Source organism: Gymnoscopelus microlampas, assembly GCF_963454915.1.
Source record: "Gymnoscopelus microlampas genome assembly, chromosome: 18".
In the NCBI taxonomy this organism is placed as follows: Eukaryota; Metazoa; Chordata; class Actinopteri; order Myctophiformes; family Myctophidae; genus Gymnoscopelus; species Gymnoscopelus microlampas.
The window spans coordinates 25,006,496-25,027,548 of record NC_139955.1 but is presented as its reverse complement, the minus strand read 5'-3'; the positions used below and the strand labels follow the sequence as shown (position 1 = coordinate 25,027,548).

Below are 21,053 nucleotides of genomic sequence, written 5' to 3'. Positions count from 1 at the left end.
ATTATATCAAGTAACACATTGGACCTATAAAGAGATGAGAGAGGAGGGACGGCAATCACAGGAATTATCCAAATCTCTTCCTCCTCCACCATCATTGCGATGAAATGCCATTGCAGCTCTGGGCATATTTGCAGGCTTTTACATTTTATTTCAATAATTCTAATCCCCAAAATCAAAGTTTTAGCTCCTTGGACATTTTACTCTGGCATTAATTGCCCGCTTCCCTCTGCTTTTCCAGGTTTTGTTTTTCTCTCTCTCTCCTTTCTTTTGCATGATACTGTGTCTTCATTACAGGAAGTAAACAGGTGCTGCTAGTGCAGGGTGCGTGTGTGATGTCTGGTGGAGCACTGAAAGCACCTGTCATCAAGGATGAAAGGACTTGCTTTTCTTTTATCTAGTCTGTGTGGCATTTTAAGGTGATTGGTCCTTGTATTCGCCTCTGTGCCTGGCGCTTTTGTTCTGTGCACCTGGTGATGCAATGAGCAAAATGAAAATGAACCTGTCCTTTTGATTTTATGACAACCCTGATGCGATTAAATACAGTATGCACCATTCTGGATGAAATGAATGCCACAGGCAGTGGATGGCTGCATGCCCCAAATAGGACATGAATTATTCTGAACTAAGATACTGCGATTTTGGTATCTGCTGTGCGTTCTGCCTTTCGTGTTGCCATAATTGGCAGATGTTCATGTTTTTGGATCCCTGTGTGAAAAGGGTGCATGCATTAAACATGTGCCTCCCAGTAAAAATGTAGTGATTCTGTACATCTCTACTCTTGGGGTCCTTGAGTTCACACTAGCCTTCTAAAATACCACACTACCTAGTGACCATATTTACCTAAACATTAAACTTATTATTTTCTGTTTGGGATAGTATCCTTGGCAAAGCTGTGCTTGCTAAACTGTTAGAATATATGTCTAATAACCAACAGGCAGAAAACCTGCAAACTCTTGTTAATTTCGTGTTGGGCTGGAGATATTTTTCTACACAATTTTACCCAACCCCTATGCTAATAAATAAAAATGCTTATCGAGAATTCACTTTTTATTCTAGAATGGTAATAAATCACTCAGCATATTGACATCACTCTCTTCTTTCATCCAAATAAATTGATTACCCTGTCAGCATCTGTTTTACATAATTATTGAATCAGGGAGGTGGTTTTCCTTTTTTTCCTGATGATTTAGTGGCACAGCATTTATTGAATCAGTAAAGCGTGGCAGGAATGGCAGCGTAATGTAGTTTGACATGAACTATAATCAGGAAAATACAAATTTACAAGCTACTTTTCCATCAGCATTGCATGTCAACGGAAACGGCAACTGCTCATTAAATATGAAATACTGTACTACTAGTTGGAAATCATGTATTGAATATAAGCAGGGTCATAAACAATAAATGTATATCTCTGGACATGCTAAGTTAAACAGTGAATTAGGCCTGAATGTGTGACATACTGCACCATGGCTTGCATGTTGGTTGTGGGCTAAGCAGATGTGTGGATATCACCAATATATGCACATTCATTTACTCCAGCAGCTGGGTGGCCCTATTACGTCTCACTTCATAAATCCTTGACACATAATTTGTCACAATCTCTGAGGCTATATCTAGAAATGAACTATGCTGCAAGTGAAAAATACCCAATTTTTTAGACCCCTTTTCAATAGCCTGAAAAATGTGTGTCAGTCAGTTAGGGGTTTGTGCCTTAGAGTCACCGTTTTCACACAGAATGTCTTGAATAAATCCATTCCATCACTTACCATTTCATTGCTTTAGTTTCCTCTGTTTTCATTCATTTGCCTTATCACCATCAACATCAACAATGACTGCATACTTAATTTGGAAATACTTAACTACCACAATTAAACATTAAGTATCAAATGTACAGTCAAGAAGGATGTCTTCAAAGCATTAACCTCTTATATCTCTCTTTAACAGCTGTATTGAGTTTAGTAGTTCCTTATTAATTCACTGTATTAGGTTAATGTATAAAGATTACCTTTAAAACATTACATTTCTCAAAGATAACATAAAAGTCTGCAAAGACTGATTTGCATGAATTCATACTGTAATCCATGACTTTATTCTTGATTTCTGCCTCTGTTCTCCTCAAGTTGCCTTCTCATTTAGGTCCGAACACGTTTGCCAAACTTTTATTTTTATGGAAATATTCAAGTATTAAGCACAACTACGTACCTCTCAACAACAGTGCAGTGACGACTGAAAATACTTACTTGCTCTCCAGTGCTGTATTTGTCCTTTGCTCATGACTCTCTCATCCCCATCATTGTCAGTGGATATGACAGGAGGAGTTAACCCAAATGGAATGGAAACCCTGACCTCTCTCCCCACATAAACACAAACAGAGGCTTGAGTCAGCGGGCTGTTAGTTTGAATGATATCTCAATTCCCTCGCCAATGCCTTGGAAAAGAAATACCACCACCTTCTCCTCTGTCAACAGCAGTAATTCAGATATTCGTTGAATGTTTCATAGCACCACGAGGCTTATGGGGTCTCAGTTTGAGAGTGACACTTAATGACAGAGGCATCCTTATGACGCGGTAACTTAAGGAATAAAATATCCTGTAATCTGTAGCACTATCCTTATGGGAGAGAAGGTTTTGTGATTCATCCATTGATGGGGAAAGTTGTCCAGCGCTGCTACGTCTGTTTGCATATTTCAGCAATAACAAGGTGTAGTGTTTTGTGAAAGATGAAGATGAAGCCATGTGTTGTTGTTTTATAACATTTTTTTTGCAGTTCTAATCTACGGTATATCTGTAAAAGACTAAATTGTGTTGTGAAGTGCAGGGTGATCATATGCAGGACACTCTTTCTTGTTTCACTTCACATCAGTATCAGTCATTTTCCACAAACGGACCTGATTCAAAGAAAAATATTCCCTGACACAGCTTTCCATGAAAGTTGCATGCATACTATTAACAAGGGCCATGGCTTAGTCTAATAGTGTCCTCAGGCTGTGTCGCATTCAGCAATTTGAATGGAAAGAGAACCATGGAGCCATGGTCAATTATGGTCAAGCAGAACATTTGCTATCAAAGTGAGAGTAGGGCCACTGCAATAAATTATATCCTATTGGGTGAGAAATGTATTTGAGAAATTAAGATAGGTGTTCTGTATATACTCTATGAACTAACTCAGTCCAATGTGTGTGTGTGTGTGTGTGTGTGTGTGTGTGTGTGTGTGTGTGTGTGTGTGTGTGTGTGTGTGTGTGTGTGTGTGTGTGTGTGTGTGTGTGTGTGTGTGTGTGTGTGTGTGTGTGTGTGTGTGTGTGTGTGTGTGTGTGTGTGCGTGCGCGTGCGTGCGTGCGTGCGTGCGTGCGGATGGACTTTGAAGTACTATGCTATACTGTAGTTAAAATGCTTAGGGTCAGTATGTATACATGTGTACTATTTGTTAGTGTCTTATTTTCTAACCCATCTCAGGCAGTGTTAAATTATAGACAATCTGCTGATGTTGGCGGAGGCATAGTCTATAGGGTTTAAACTGCCATCATCAAACTCAAGGAGCTTTCTGCTAAGATCTGCACATTTTTCATGTACAGCCCCCCACCCACCTACCCACACAAAAACACACACATACACACACACACACACACACACACACACAGGCGCGTGCGAGCACACACATACACACACGCGCGCGCGTGCGAGCGAGCACACGCACACACACGTGCGCGAGCACACGCACACACACACACACACACACACACACACACACACACACACACACACACGTGCGCGAGCACACACACTTGTAGTCTTGTTCCCCCAGATACACATAATTCACTCTCACACAGTTTCCACCGAGTTTCTCAACAGAGTGTAATCCTAGGTAATCTAATAAACAAGGACTTCAAATTTCAACATGGAAGTAAAAGATACTATACCACTAGGAATACTATCTAGCCACCATTCCCCATACTTGTATTAATGCTACACATAAGCAGCAGAAAAAAGGCCTCTTCTGTTTTTAAGTGTACAGGACTCTCTGGTAGCAAAAACATTTCCCAATTGCTGTCAAAGAGAAGTTCCACCTCAACTGATCAGAATTCCATAAACAACCAGCTGTACAGATCTGTTAACTAATGACTTTACAATTCAGCCGGGTAAGGCCCACCCCCTCTTCACACAGTGCAGTGCTCAAAATATTAATCAATATCACACCAGAGGTGCTGTGCATTATCTATCAAGGTGGAGTGAAGAAATTATGCTGACATGACATTACATCATAATGTGTAAGGTTTTGAAATGGCAGAAGGGACAAGGTATAAGGGGGCAATATTTCATTTCTGTTATTGGCTGTAGCAATTTTACACTGTAATGATAAGGGGCTGTCGGCCATTTTACGAAATTGATATTGCTGGTGGAATTCAAACATCAAAATAAATGTTTTTTTTGTGTACAGCTACATTTCACCCGTCACTATCAATTTCAAACACATACTTGCATGTCAGCTATAACAAATTATATCAGAAAAAGAATGTCCGCTGTCAACCTTGCTGAATGAGTGAGTATGGTGTGAAGAGTACAAAATCGTTTCAGCGCAGAGCAATCATCTCAGTACTACTGCTGACGATCAAGCGATTACAGTAAATTCATACAGTACAGTGATTCTCTGCACAAATCTGAATACTGGGCATAAGAGCGCAGAGCCAGCAAGTTCTTATGAAATATACAGACTTGGCATATGCTACACCGGGCTTTGTCTGTGTTGTTGGATTCTCATCCCAACCCAGCAATTCCACCGCCTTGAGGGACAATAGGCTGTGCTAATCCATTTCGAAAGAGTCTTTCCCCATTTGGTTCAGGCAGGCGTGGCATTCCCTCATGTGGAGGGTTGGAGTTGACGCTAGTTGGAATAAGACTTCGAGGCCCAGTAAGACATCTGACTCATGACCTTTACTGCTGCCTGCTAATCTGGGCTGACAAAAAGCACATCTTGAAACATTATGGCCTGTTATTGAGAAGGGCAGTTTCAGAACAGTTAAATCAAGTAAAGAAGACTACTGAGCACAGGAAGAGACAGAACAATCTAATTCTGTTTATTTATATTAGCTGCGTAGCTGTAAAGCCTGATTTATACATAGTTGTGCGGCAGTGCCGTGCACTGAAAATAGCAGGTCTACAAGCTCACAACATGTAGCACCACGACATCTCCTGAACATTGCAAAGTAACCTGTTCAGAAAAATGAATGACAAATCATTCAGATGCTACTACTGTAGTACTACGACTACTACTACTACTACTAATAATAATTGTTTTCACTGTATAGTTGCACATATGTGAAATTAGTCCTCAACATTTCAGCTTGTTAGCCCAAGGATGACCATGCAAAATGTCCCAATTAAATATATTTTTAGAGAGTCTCTGATCAGAGACATCTTCACATGTTTATTCCAAAGCCGAAGCATTTGACATTTATGTCTGGTGTTCCCATCCAACATCTCCACTCCAAAACTGAATTGCATTTATGGACTCCCAGAAAATATCAAATAGCTCTGTGAGACATGGTGTTGCAACGTGTATGAAGCCCAAACACCAGAGAGGCATAATCAGACACAGGGCACACACATTAATTAGAGTTGTATAATACCACATTGTTTAACTTTGTTCAGTACAGATGATGGCAATACCTGCTGACAGAGTCAGAACACTGACAGCTTTTAAATGTCAAGTGCGTTAAGCATCAAGCCAAGATATGATCAATATGACATTGTCAAATTACATTTAACCACTTCAGCCCTATTTTATACCTAGTCACAGTCTTATAGTGTTGCACAGAAAGTGCAGCAAGCTGATCTGCAAACGCATTGCATCGCAATGTGTTGTGAGCTTGTAAATCTGCTATTTTTGATACTTGAAAAACAAAAAAAAAACAAAAAAACATTCCAAATCTTCACCTCTAATGACATGCCCAAAATAGGGATGCCAGGTCAGGTAAAAACAACTGGCAACTTCTTTCTAATTATTTTTGTGTAAAACACGTAGCCTGCCTGTACCAAATTGTTTTTCTCTATATTTCCAGCACAATTCTGCTACAATGCTCAGCATGCACACACGCACGCACGCACTCACGCGGGCGGGCAGGCAGGCAGGCAGGCAGGCAGGCAGGCAGGCAGGCAGGCAGACAGACAGACAGACAGACAGACAGACAGACAGACAGACAGACAGACAGAGAGAGAGAGAGACAGACAGACAGACAGACAGACAGACAGACAGACAGACAGACAGACAGACAGACAGACAGACAGACACACACACACACACACACACACACACACACACACACACACACACACACACACACACACACACACACACACACACACACACACACACACACAGAGTGCGGAAAGGAAGACAGCATGCCTTGCTAAGTGTCACGTGTCTATCCCTGTGGCCGGGGGGCGGGGCTATCGTTCGGTCGCTACAAGACGAGAATCAAAACAAATGTTGTTCATCATCACCTGAAAAGTTACCGCGCCGATAGTGTGAACATGCAGTCTACGTTAACAACAGTAGTACAAGTTTTGTGCACCTGCAGCCACGGACGCTGCACAAAAACAAACAGTCGCTTCAACTTTTGCGTCGCATCAAAGAGACTGAACGAAATGAATGATTCACAATCCAAAATTGCTGGACTCCAGGTACGAAATCAAAACTGCACTTTCATCTATCATCAGTCCTGCAATGTCCCGCATGAGGGATAAACGTCTCCTTTCTCATGCATTCCACTGGTAACAGGATAGGTGGGCACTAGGGACATCTGGGCACCTCAATGAAAAATTGGCTATTTGTCCAAAATGTTAAAAAAATATATGAATATTTGAAATATGGTCTTAAGTGAAGTACAGTAAAGTATAGTATACATGATTAGAACATGCTTAGATTTTGGACAATTAAGGTCTAATATTTCTACAATTGCTACAAAACCTGTTGTGGAAATTCAATAATTCCTCGTGAGAGAATGAAGTGTTAATACTGAAATATGGTTTCAGTAGATTTATTAAATACAACAGATGACAATAATATAACAATAATTCCTATTTAATATAATAATGAGAATAATAATTAAATAACAGAGAGGAAGAGGGAGAGGAAAAAGGGATGGAAGGAGATGGAGGAAGGAAAGGTGGACAGGGTCCGGTTGTCTCGGAAGGCCGTCTGACACAGATCTGTATGTTGGGGCAGCTTAACTACAGATTCTACAAGGATACATACACATTGTTAGGATAATTCTGAGGACTGACATTCCTCTGTCTGACCAAAAGATGTGTTCTCAGCACTTGAGTATGGAAGGTCAATTCTGCCTGACTATGAAATGTGCTGCTCCACGCTCAGCGTCCAAGAGCAGCGACACCCTGACCAACTATAAACATGTGTTCCATTCTCATCGACTGAGAATGGAAGGCCCACTGCTATATGCCGAGGCCATAGTCCAGTGCTTCTCAAACTTCTTCATGTCAAGGACCCCCAAATTGACACTTATTAGCCCGCGGACCCCCATTTCAAAAGATAAGCCAGGCACCCCCATAAGAGAAGATTTTTTACGGCTCTAGCAGTGATTCTCAACCATTTTCATTTCAAGGACCCCCAGTTTGACATGCATTAGGCTACGGACCCCCATTTAATGGCATTTATATCTCTGGGACCCCAATTCATATCGTAAAATCAATGTTAATTTAACTCTGAGAGTGTACAAATGGAACCAAATATGGTTCCATTTGTACACTCTCAGAGTTACACACCCATAAGGGTCCATTTGGTTCCTGTCCATCATTTAGCTGGGGACCCCCTGGAACCCCCTCAAGTACCCCTGGGGGTCCCCGGACCCCACTTTGAGAACCAATGCCATAGTCACTACCCTAGCCAGCATACTGACGCCTGATACGAGAAACATTCTCCTTGCGTTCATAACACCTTATAACTCGTCGTCTTGCTGTCTAGGTCTGCCGCTTGCCTACAGAGGAATAGCTATTTGACCTTGCTGTGTGAGCCTGCTGCTTAATAAGTACACTGAGGGTGTACTAAACTCATAAGACATATTATCAGACTAATTTACTTCTCTTACTTTCAGACAAATCAGCATACATATATATGTATATACATATATTAATATAACTGAAGCAAGATGAATACTAAATGCATAATCAATAATCAATAAATCAATAGCCTAAAGGGAATATAAATTGTATTTCCGTACAAATTGCTACAAAACCTGTATATCCAGTCATTTTGGGGCATCAACAAGAAATTGAAGGATAACATTAAGTCTCAAATGATGTACTGTGCATGTTCACATCATGCATAATCATGTATAGGCTACTACATTACTTAAGACTATTTTTCAAATATTTTGTATTTTAACATTTTGGACCAAATAGCCAATTTTACACAGAGGTGCCCAGATGTCCCTAGTGCCCACCTATCCTGTATCCAGTCCTAGCCTGGGCAGGATATCTTTTCGTGTCTATGTTCCGGTCGGGAGCGGAAGTAACTCTACGTCACCAGGCGCGTCATCCGCGTCATCAGGTGGCCGGATGGGCAGATCCGGAAAGACGTCACCCCAAAATAGGTCCGTCCTAATAAAATCCTTGATGCGGCATAGTTTAGCTTATTTTTTAAATATAAATGTGCGTGCACTATCCTTAGACTATTTAGCGTCCGTATTATCCCACGGGGAAATTCTATTCCATTTAAATAGGGATTGGGGAACCAAAACAAAGCGGCACGGCAAAACCGGATGGGCAGAATCCGGAAAGAGGATTCTTTTCTTCTTTTTTTTTCAGTAGGCGTGGCCTAGACCGGATCATATGGGTCTTTAGTAACACATACCAGGCTTTCCTCCGAGGTGGAAAGACTGGTGACGCGAGGTTAATCCAGTCCACCTCTAGACTTAAATCTGTACATTTAGATTGTGTTCTACAGTTTAACTCAGTGATTCTCAACCTTTTTAATTTCAAGGACCCCCAATTTGATATCAACTCTGCCACTGACTTCTATTTGATATGATTTTTATTTCTGGGACTCCAATCTACGTATAATCCTCAGTGTTAATTTAACTGCGAGTGTACAAATGGAACCAAATTCACACATCTACTACTGTACATTGGCACATACAACACAGTATGCTCCAGCATAGGCTATAGGCCTACATATTCTTTAGGACTGTCTTTTATTCAACATAATGCCTGTACTTCTCAGCCAGGGCTAACAATGTATGTCAATATGTCAGTATGTCAATGCATTTTTATTGCTCTTTATGTATGGCATAAACAATTTAAAATGTGTGTTGAACATACAGCTAATTTCTGTAAACATCAATTCACAATTTAGGCATTTAGCAGTCACTCTTAATCCAGAGCAATTTACAGTAAGCAAGGTAAACACAAGGTAATACATAAGACAGTGACAGTGTAGTGCCTCAGTAATCTAGGACCAAGAACTCTAAAAAACATTATAATATAAATACATAAATAATGTGTACATGAAACTATACAAACTATAGGATGCCAGGTCAACAAATTAATCTGGCATCTGTCTAAATAAATAACATGCTATCTATATTTATTTTAACCTTTGCATAAGACTGCATGGTCGTCAAGGCTACGGCAAGTGCTGGGCTAAAGTGGAGTCTGAAGAGGCGAGTCTTCAGATTGCGTTGGAAAAGTGGGAGCGAGTCTGCAGTTCTAACTGCAATATGGAGTTTGTTCCACATAGTTTGGGAGCCAGTCTGGGACATGAATTCCTCTACATGTGTTCACATATACATACTGAATAATAATAACAAATTTCATTTTCATTGTAACTGACCTATAGTACAATTTATTAAAAGTGTTAGTAATCCAACAGAAATGATTCTGTAATTAGATTCTTAAGCCAAATAACTTGTCATTATCTCAGGTTTGAGCTTGGACAGGTGGTGTCAAGGTGACCACAGTGTACACGTCAGATGTTGCTCAGTAGTTGCTGAAGTAACGCTCAGGGGATTTGAGTGTTTGCTCAGACCGATGAAAAATTAGAGGGAATATTTGCCCGCACCCAAGCTGTGCTACTCATACGCTGAGTTGCCGGTGCCCTGGAACAATCCCATGACCTTGTGGTCCAAAGGCGAGAGCTCTACCGACTGAGCTACCCGGACACAATTGAAAGCAGTGTAGAAGACACTGTGATACAGGGAAGAGCCTCACACAGTAGCAGTGATTTCACAATACCTGTCTTCTGTTTTGAGGTACTATGAGCAGTGTCTATTTTCAGATTCAATGAGTCACAACATGGTGTGATGTCTGGGCTAAGGTGTTGAGACAAGATGACGAGGGAGTCACTGAAAGGAACACAGTGTGTACAACTGTATACAACTCAAATTGGGGAAATTAACACCTGTCTGTTGTATTAACATTTAATATATTTATGTATTTATGATATATCATAAACAGCTTCTTCACTTTCTGTTTTAGTTTTAGTTTAACACTTTAAAGTAGTTTGTATACAGCAGCTGCACTAGCCTATGCCCGGTTAGTCTCTGTTTGAGATAATACCTATAATGTCACGTTATGTCCCTATAGCACATTTCTCTAGAGTAAGTTGCATTGTGGGCTTTAGAGCCTCAATAAACAGTTGAGCTACACCTCTGACAAACCAACCCACTGCTGAAAAGAAAATAAACACTTCAGAGAAATTTACTGCTCCCCAGGACGTGATACCAAAGCAATTAGTGTCCATGAGATTGGTAGGCATGAAAAATCCTTACCGCATGCCTCGCAGCCAATACAAAGGCAATGCATCTCAGTTTTACGGTTCCATTGCTTATTCAGTCCCGTTCGGTGTCCCTCTCCTAGACTCCAGAGTCAGTAGGGAATTATCGTGACAGGGCTATAAATTACTCTTGTATTTAGCATAAAGCATCCCAATAAAGACTACACTATGGGGTATGGCAGTGACCAGAATGCTATATAAACTGTTCCCTGTGGGAAAATGCTGTTGCTTTTGGTAATCAAAGGAGAGGAAGGCACACACTGAAACTAAAAAGTTTATGATGGTGTGTTAATCAATATGTCAATAAGCGCCCTCCTTTTCCCTTACTTTCTAGTCGGTGGTCCGAATTCCTCAGCTGTTCGCAATATGTCAGCCTGTGATACATACACAGCAAAATCCTGGGTGTTCATTTAACTCGGAGTCTAAATGGTCCTGTAAGTGTCTGTTTGTATACTCTACTGTTTGTAAGTTAAATGAACAATCAGGATTTTACTGTGTACTTGTGCGAATGCACCTGCATTCTACAAAATAACATTTTGAGTGTTGGTTTAAAACTCTGCATTAAACTAACACTTTGGTAGAATAGTCAATACGCTTGTATTTTTACGTCAGTGAAGCTCTGCTGATGCTGCTGCTGACTCAAAGCTGTCATAAATGGAAATTTGAAGCAAAAACTTTAAAAAGCAATGACAGTTTTCTGCTTTTCTGCATGCTCACCCCCTTCTCAAAAAAGAAGGGGAAAAAATAAACAACGCATTTTTGAACGATGAATCTTTATACAGCACTGGGGCATTAGATGCCAGTTAATTCCCCAGGAGAGGTAGCTTAGATCTGTTTATGTAGTGTAACAAACAGCCCTAAATGTCAAATGAGTGGATTTGCTCTGTGAAGGACACCAAAACGTGCCTGGCCTGTATTATTTAGCTGTGAGTCGGAGGGATTACGTTAAACAGCCTGTGATCTAGCAGCCTGTAGGGACTGGGACTCAGCCTCACTTCACTAGAATGTTGTGAGGAAGAAGCTTGCTCGCAAAGTTTGTCCCCCTGTCAAAATCCAACATACACACATAAACACACACACACACACACACACACACACACACACACACACACACACACACACACACACACACACACACATACACACAGCTCAGATTGTGGTGCTACTTGTCCCTTTGGAATAAAGTGTTTATTTATCCACTTATGTATGGAGTTGAGTCCTTAACCGTTTAAATTTCCGCTTAGGCTGATGATGCATATGCACCAATGGGAACAGAGGATCTCGTAGCGGTACGTGTCCAAACAAGTCATATTGTTTCCTGAGAATGTCATTCTTATCATTTCCAGTACAGCCTGCATTATTTCCAAACATCCCATAATTTGGACAGAAAAATTACAACAAATGAAATTAATTCAGTAGATCTAAATAAACATTTCCCTGTGTTATTTTCTGCCCGCAGTGACCTTTTAATTTGTGTAAATAGGTGTTGAAATGTTTACATGGAAATTAAGTCATGGCTCCCTGCTCTGCATTCACAGTTCCTTCACCGTCAGTGGTGGGAAGCTGATTGCAGCAAGAACGTCTGTCTTCTGTGGTGCCTTTAGTATAAGGAAAATTGTGTTAGATTGTTTCAGCATTTTGACGGACACTCTTATCGAGGCAGAAGTGTATCTGTTCATAGACACCTCACTAGTATTATGTTTGTTGATGTACAGTACTGTATTGGCTGCTGCAGGGATCAAACTGTGGCCTTCTGGTTATAGGAAAGTCTCTTTCACTAAATGATTCTGCTTTAACAAGAAGTGTAAAAGTGCAAAAGGTGTCGCATTTTAAATCATAAAAACATTCAGCTGTGTAGCCAACATCCGTAACCAATGATGGGATAGGCTTATGCATACAGTACAGAGACACAGCACATGGCGTCAGTCCATTCATTTAGTCTCACCAATTGTCCTCCTGTCTTCCACAGGTTGGCACTTAACACCTTCGCCAGGATGAACAACAACGGCTCCGATGAGTTTTTCCAGGCCACAAATCATGCGGAACAGACTTTTCGTAAGATGGAGACCTACCTCCAGCACAAGCAGCTATGTGATGTCCTCTTGATAGCGGGGGATCATAAGATACCGGCTCACAGGTTGGTTGTCTGTGTGACCATCTGCTTTGATTTGATTAATTACACCCGCATCTGCATCAGCTAATAGGTACGGAAGCTAATTTGAATTAACTTCGTTATAGGGTGTCAATATGGGCCTTCAGGCATGGTTTCCAGAACTTTGCACAACAGTGAGCATGCCAAAGGACGTTGTAACATTAATCATTCATACTATCTTCGGGAACCTCAGCAGGGGATTTTTGAGATGCAAAGTCTTTTCTTACACTTGCATGTATGGGTGATGTTTGTCAGGAGAAATGTGTAAACACATACAAGTTTAATGCTTACCCCATGAGATCCATGTTCACTGGTTTGTTCCTGTCTGCATGGCATGTCTTGATCAAATTACACCTCTTCCCCTTCTCCTCTCTACATGATGTTTGAGATGCACATGAACACTCTGGTTCATTTCATCCAGATGTCAATATATGGGCAGCCATCCACCCCTTGGTTGAATGGCTGAATTAAACAGGCCGGAGGCCGCTGCTTGTGGTTGCTTCTGTAACAGACCAATGAAACTAAAAAGTGGAATGATTAGACTGGACAAGTAACTCAAAGTAACTAACTTAGCTTTTGAACATGGCTCTACTTGCTCACAGGATGTACCAAAGTAAAAGCATAACTGCATAACTGTCCTGTACTGTCACATGGATCAACACCAATAACCAGCTCCCCTTATTTCTCCATTAAGGGGTAACAGAGGATTATTTCAGATGTTTTATGAACTACTGTAGGCCTATATGAGATCCACAGACTTTACTCAAATTGCAGCTGAACACATGAAACAAAATTACTTGCTAATGCCTGTCAGAATAACAAATAGACTTTGGTGTAATCTTCACTCTTGGCAAGCTCATTTCCTTGTAATAGCATCTGATTATTCTTGTCCTCATGCATTAACCAACGTCTTCTGTGAACCAGACAAAGGCGTAAACCCAATTAGAAATCTGACTGTTGTAGTTATTATAATATGAAATTGTTGTTTATGGTTTAATTTCTTTTATCTTTTCCTTTGACAATTTGAACGGCATCATGCAGAACAGAGGGCATTTTAGCAGTTGAGCCTCTCATACAGAACCAGTGTTGCGTGAAACCACCCAAACTCTCTAAATCAGTATTAGAAACATTACTCCATGAAATTATTAGGCTGAACCACAACAGCTTTTGTTTTTAACAAAGTGTGCTGTGATTTATTTTATTGGGCACAATGATACGATATGCGTGCCACTTCAATATGGAGTTAAACCAAAAGAAATGCGCATGAAAGTAAATTCACCAAACATTTAATGTAGTCCATGTCATTGATGGTAGATTGGTGCTGAGTGCTGTGTCGGATTACTTTGCTGCGATGTTCACCAACGATGTGAGGGAGGCCAAACAGGAGGAGATTAAAATGGAGGGAGTAGATCCTGATGCCCTCAAATCCCTGGTTCATTTCGCCTACACTGGTGAGTGCTCATAAACACATTCACTGGCTCTTGTAAGTAGTTATGGGATTTCCCATATGCAAGCATGATTAAAGCAGATCAATAATGCAACATGTCATTGGCCCATGGATAACATTCGGATTATGCAGAGAAACATATGGGTTTTTGGGGAAGTATTATTCCTTCATCATAGCAAGGAAGTGTGCATCTCCTCCATTGTTGTCATAATGGTTTGTAATCCTCGCTGTGCAGTGTGGATTGTTGCGGCTGGGTTTTCCTTAAGGAAAATAAAGAGGTTGAGCTGAATTCTCTGCCGATAAAGCCCTCATTAAGTATTGATTTGAAGAACCTTCACTGTAAAAGAAAAAAAAAGATAATAGTGTAAAACCTCAAATTAATGACTTTCGTTTTGCTGAGCATCTGCACGGTCGTCTCATAAAAATGTCATTTGATGTTCTGACCTTGAAGGTGTCCTTGAGCTGAAGGAGGAGAACATCGAGAGTTTATTGGCAGCCGCCTGCCTCCTGCAGCTCTCCCAAGTCATCCAGGTTTGCTGCAACTTCCTCATGAAGCAGCTCCATCCTTCAAACTGCCTGGGAATACGCTCCTTTGCAGATGCCCAGGGCTGCGTCGACCTGCTCAATGTGGCTCACAACTACACCATGGTAGGTGGGGCAAGCCATTAACATGGCTGGGTATGCTAAATTATTTATTTGCAATAAGGAACTGCATCCCGAAAGTAATTTTCCTCAAGGATTTTATGCTAATGAAAGTTTTTTTTTTTTTTTACCACTATGCTTAATAATTTAACCCCATTGCTACTGTGTTTAATTTCAAATGAGGATTAGCCTACAGGACAGCACCTCAAACTGACTAAGTTCCATATGCTATTCATAATTCAAGTCAGTGAGTATAATTGCAGGCCTTTACAACGTCAATATGAACCTTTTGTGGTAGTACAGATACAGTCTTTTCGTGATTGCCTGCATGAACCACATGAAACCTGGTTCTGCTTGCTGGGAAAGCAAAACAACCCCAAAAAAAGAAAAGAAAATAATAAGTTAAAATATGATTTTTCTGCTCCAGTTTGACTCCTACCTAATTATAATACAAACAGCATTATGCAGGTTAACCAAGCATCTCAGTCCTGGATGGATATAGATAATATGCTTTGTATTATTTGTGACTATCGTCTGCTTTCAGGTCTGGTAATTTAAATAATCCTCAATGACCTGTGGAGGAATGAACTGTTGCTGTGTTGGTTATTTATATCTAATTCCATGAATGCATTATGTGCACATTTGAATAGAAATTGAGAGGTTTCATGCTTTCACTTGATATTATTCGGTTATGTGTCTGTCACTATGAGATACCACGTAATAGCACATGGATTGAACACAGGACTTGCGAAAAAAGCCAATCCTATACATATTGCCATGCGGTGCGTTTTCATCAGGAATGAGATCCATGCACATATTCACCAGATAACATCTCTCTAGCCATGCAGAAGTGACAGTGTGAGACAGGCGCTATCTCCTAAAGGACATCTGCTCAGGGTGTTTACATAGGCCTCATCCAGGACCAAGAGGTTAATCTAATCACAGAACTGCACAAGAGGGCCGTCTTCCTGTTCAATGGCTTCAGTAATGAACACAGAGGGCACAGCGCTTCCTGGAACCACATCCTCTGGGTTCTGAATGGAGCAGGTTGTGTTTTGATAGGACTGTTTTTCCCTGTCAGGCATGGCAGTTGAGATTCACATCTGACATCCTTTTCCTTTGTGAAAGTGTTGTTTTTCTAAAAATGAGATGTTTTGTTATTTGGTTTGACTGTACTGTCTGTCCACTGTCAAGAATATAGCCTATGCATTGTGAAATTAATTCTACAATCTTTATAGTTATAGTGTTATTTATATTCAATTATATAAAAAATTGAAGAACCATCCGGTCCAAAAGATGGATTCATTATACTATACTGTAGTAGCATACTGGCCAGTATTGGTTGCCTCCATAGCAAAGTGAATTATAATCACGGTTCTCGATGCCTTGATGTTTTGAAATATTTAAAAGTTTCCCCCCCAAAATACAGTTATCAGCCAGTTACCCTTTCCCGGTAATTGAATCAATTAGTATACTCTTCCACTGCACTGATCTTGTTTTCCAAGCGGTTGACTCAATTAGTTTACACACATCGGAGAACGCATACTTTTAAATAGTTCTAAAACAAGTGGGTTGAGTTAATGTTTTCAATTTTGTTGTCAGCAATTTGGGGATGGCAATTACAAATAATCAGTCTACAGCAATGTCAAACAGTTGGACGGTATGTCTCCCTTCGTAATTCCACAATAAATCAATGGATGTCCCTCATTTCATTAAGGCTGTCCGTGCAAAGCTCTTAATTCCTATTCTCATGATAGATCTCCTCGAGGCACTGTAATTTGTTACAGATTGATGATCAATAACTTCCTTGTTTTTCCTTAATTGTGATCTTTCACTCTCACTAAAGCAAGTGTTTGATTTGTCCAAGTTATTTGGGCTGTGCAATAAATAAGCCGCTTCGTTCAAAGAGGAAGCACAGGTCACTGTCCCGGTCAAGGATTTGTTCTCTTCTACTGTTTTTATGTTGGGTGTAACAAAGAGGTATAACGCGAGGTCTTTTATATTGCATCATCGCTAATGAAACTGTCCAGAGACAGTGTCCTTGAAGAGGCAGCCACCCAGTGTCGTGATATTGCCTGGGCTTATGGCCAGTAAATGGAAGATCAATCTCTAGCAAGCTATTACATGGAGAACATTTCCTACAAAACTCTGAGCTGGCCTTTTTATTAATGTGATGGTTCATTCCTCTCATCAAAATGTTGGGGAAAAACTAAATGATCTGTCTTAAAGCTCCATATATGTACCAGTTACATTTTGCCATTGGAATGAAAATTCTTCATACACTGTTCAGGATATATTTCTGATATATGCAGTACATGCTATGTTTGCATTTGGGGGACCTGTATTAATGGCATGATGTTACTCATTAGAGAAGCTGTGGTTGATGATGATGACATCATTTTATAAGAATACATAAAAAATGCTACACCATTGGTTTGCCCTAGATGGTAATATGGCCATGTTAATGTTATAAAAGATAATGGCATTTGATAGCTCCTATGCATGACACCTTTGAGAATAATGCTGCTGCTCTACAGAAATAATCAACATAGCCTGCATCTCACTCTTCTCACTAGTCCTGTGGAAACAATGTCCAATGACATTTAACCACTCAAACCCTTTAGACTAAACTGGACCTGAGTTGGCTCTGTACTTGGACCGCTTTTTTATATTTACACCAAATAGCAAAAGTAGCCAATCTACACACGTTGCGTTGTGATGTGTTTTGAACTTGTAGATCTGCCATTTTTGGCTAATGTTCCCCCCAGAATATACAGTAGATGCTGCGCTGACAGGGAAATTGTGGTGAAAGGAGTTGAAGGAGTGGGTTTGTCACAACAAACAATTTTGGAAACCTGTATACAGTGCATAACCCCCTATAAATGTACAGTATAGCTACAATAAAATAAAGTACCTTATTTTGTTGTTGTATGCATTACCAATATCACTTATATCAAGGCGACAAATATATCGCTTTAAGTTGACTTTTAGTTTCAATGATAAATGTGGAGAAGCAGTCTGGACTAAGTTTGTGGTCAACAAACAATTTTTCATTTAGAGGTTGGTGTTCTTGTAAGAATAAATGACTACAACAGGAATCTTGAAAGGGCAACTCATTTGTCCTCTCTGACACACAAACACACAGATACTGGACTGGACAAAACTTAGGCCTTCTACAGGAAGGGACAGAGCAAGCAGTTTTTCCCAACCCCCAGGACCACAGGGGATTTTTTTATACACAAATAATGAACTAGTGGCCAAATGTGGCTTAGTGCATAAAAGGCTTCCGTCCTCTAGTTTTTATATAAATTCTATGGTTCTTCCGGAGGAGGCTCATGTCCTTGATGTTCTACAGTACCAGTCTAGTAGACCAGTGGTTCTCAACTGAACTGGGGACCCCACCAAATAATCATATTTGAACTGGGGACCCCCCCACCCTGATAAGCACTTGGAATGTAGGTGTTGAGGCATTACATTTTTGGTATTAAAAGGTCTTAAAAGTCCTTAAATTGTCATCTGGGGACCTCCCAAAATCATGTGGGGACCCCCGTAGGGATCCCGACCTACTGGTTGAGAACCACTGTAGTAGACAGTGTCCTCTTCTTTGCTGTGGTTTGTTAGGGGTGTTAAGATCAGTTCTTTGCTGTAGTTTGTTAGGGGGTGTTAAGATCAGTTCTTTGCTGTAGTTTGTTAGGGGGTGTTAAGATCAGTTCTCTGCTGTAGTTTGTAAGGGGTGTTAAGATCAGTTCTTTGATGTAGTTTGTTAGGGGGTGTTAAAGATCAGTTATCTGCTGTGGTTTGTTAGGGGTGTTAAGATCAGCACAAGGGGTGCCAACAAACCAAACAAGCTGGTGAGCATAGCTAGTCCTGTACAGTTGCATTTTGATTGATTAAATACTTTATTTACCAATTTTTTAACAGTAGTTCTGTCAAACTGAGCTGTACAGTCTGGAGGTGGTTGCGGAGGGGAGGATGAGAATGAAGCTGGATGCTATTATCGTGGAGAGCCCCTCCCATCCCTTCTGTGATGAGCTACAGTAGCAGTCGTGAGGAGCACATTCAGCCAGCACATGGACCACTAGGATGTACAGATGCCTGGGTAGCCAACCTGGCCTGTCGAAGATCTAGTTTTTATTTTTGTATTGATTTAAAAAAAAAAATCGTATCTATCTTGGTTTTGTATTTGGTTCTTGTCTCTTACCTATACAGTACCTCTCCTTATTGTTGTTGCTTCGAATCTATGACACCTGAATTCACCCCCCGAGATCAATAAAGGTTTATCTGATCTTATCATATTTCTTATCTAATCTTATACACACACGCACGCACACACGCACAATAATGACTGATGTTATCTGCCTACATGTCTCCTCTCATTGTTGCAGGAACACTTCCTGGAGGTCATTCAGAACCAGGAGTTCCTGCTGCTCCCCACGGCTGAGATCATCAAGCTGTTGTCCAGCGATGACATCAACGTACCAGACGAGGAGACCATCTTCCAGGCTCTGATGATGTGGGTGAGGTATGATGTCCAACATCGGCAGCAGGACCTTGGGGTTCTCTTGGCCTTCATCCGCCTGCCTCTTTTACCTCCACAGGTAGGTGAAACTGCAAATCGTTCACTCTTGTTCGTATGGTTTGAAAACATTGTAAATTATAATTGGTCAGATGTCTCAGCTGGAGCACAAATGCACATGTGGCATCTACAGGATATTTACATCAGTGGTTCTCAAACTTTCATGTCAAGGACCCCCAAATTGACACTTATTAGCCCGCGGACCCCCATTTGAAAAGATATGCCAGGGACCCCCATAAGAGAAGATTTTTTTACGGCTCTAGCAGTGATTCTCAACCATTTTAATCTCAAGGACCCCCAGTTTGACATGCATTATGCTATACGGACCCCCATTTAATGGCATTTCTATCTCTGGGACCCCAATTTATATTATAAAATCAATGTTAATTTAACTCTGAGAGTGTACCCGTTAGGGTCCATTTGGTTCCATTTGTACACTCTCAGAGTTACAGACCCATAAGGGTCCATTTGGTTCCTATAAATCATTTAGCTGGGGACCCCCTGGAACTCCCTCAAGGACCCCTGGGGGTCCCCGGACCCCACTTTGAGAACCAACGATTTACATAACCTCTTACTGTGCCTGGATTCTAACAATATTTTCAGATCCAGAATATGCAAACAGCACCTTTTTGCTTGGTGCACTGCTGCCATTGGCATACTTTCTGAAAAAAAAAAAAAAGTTCCATCATTGTGGACCTTTTATTACATATTAAATAATATACCATAAGGGACCTGAAAAACATTGCACTGCCTAATCCACACACTTAACCATTTAAGGACACAATTATCAATATGTACTATAAGTAAATATACAGTGTAATGTACAGTTCAATGTACATGTATAGTGCATAGAGTCAATGATGCGAAGCCTGCAGAGCTAGTTCAGGCAGACAACCTCAAAAGAGCGCCAATTCCTGATCAGCTGATCAGTCACATGCTCACTCCATCTGATTGGGGCAGGCTATTCAACCCATTTATACCGGTAAATAATCGGTGTCAGTTTTAGATTTCTTTGGCTATTCAGAAATAGATCTTAATGGGTTAAACCTCCCTGCTCACAGCTCATACGTCTTGCTGCTGCTCTGCCATCTTGCTGCTCTGCCGCTGCTTTGTGCTCTGCTCTATGATTACCACCACCACCCCAGCATCCACCTGTGGGCTCTGTTTCTATGATTGCCTTATGGGGGTCTATTTCTTAACATTTCCTGTATAATCTAGTTGGCAAATCATTTATTATAATTCATGCTTACAGGGAATGAAGGAAATGAGACAGATCCGTGACGCCAAATATGCTTCTAAATATTTATGCTCAATAAATATATTTATTCAATCCAAGAGTTGTCTGACTGAACTACAAAAATACTGAGAAAGACCCATGACAATTTACAATTTAGCCCTAGCTGTCAGACAAAATGTCTAAATGAGCCACTACGTGTATTTCTCCTTCTAT

General features: G+C 40.6%; 1 protein-coding gene across 4 annotated transcripts in view; it reads left to right on the top strand.

The window, feature by feature from the left end:
* The window catches only part of klhl4 (kelch-like family member 4), a 41,390-nt gene that overhangs the window by 8,843 nt on the left and 11,494 nt on the right, over nucleotides 1-21,053 (top strand). For 3 of the 4 annotated variants that reach the window (XM_084086004.1, XM_084086002.1, XM_084086001.1), the window contains 4 exons: nucleotides 12,756-12,923; nucleotides 14,253-14,389; nucleotides 14,837-15,033; nucleotides 19,413-19,625. In XM_084086004.1, the coding sequence (XP_083942130.1) occupies nucleotides 12,781-12,923; nucleotides 14,253-14,389; nucleotides 14,837-15,033; nucleotides 19,413-19,625 (690 nt within the window). In that variant the 5' untranslated portion in view covers nucleotides 12,756-12,780. The remainder of the gene's footprint in view (nucleotides 1-12,755; nucleotides 12,924-14,252; nucleotides 14,390-14,836; nucleotides 15,034-19,412; nucleotides 19,626-21,053) is intronic. The other variant, XM_084086003.1, reaches the window with a different exon arrangement.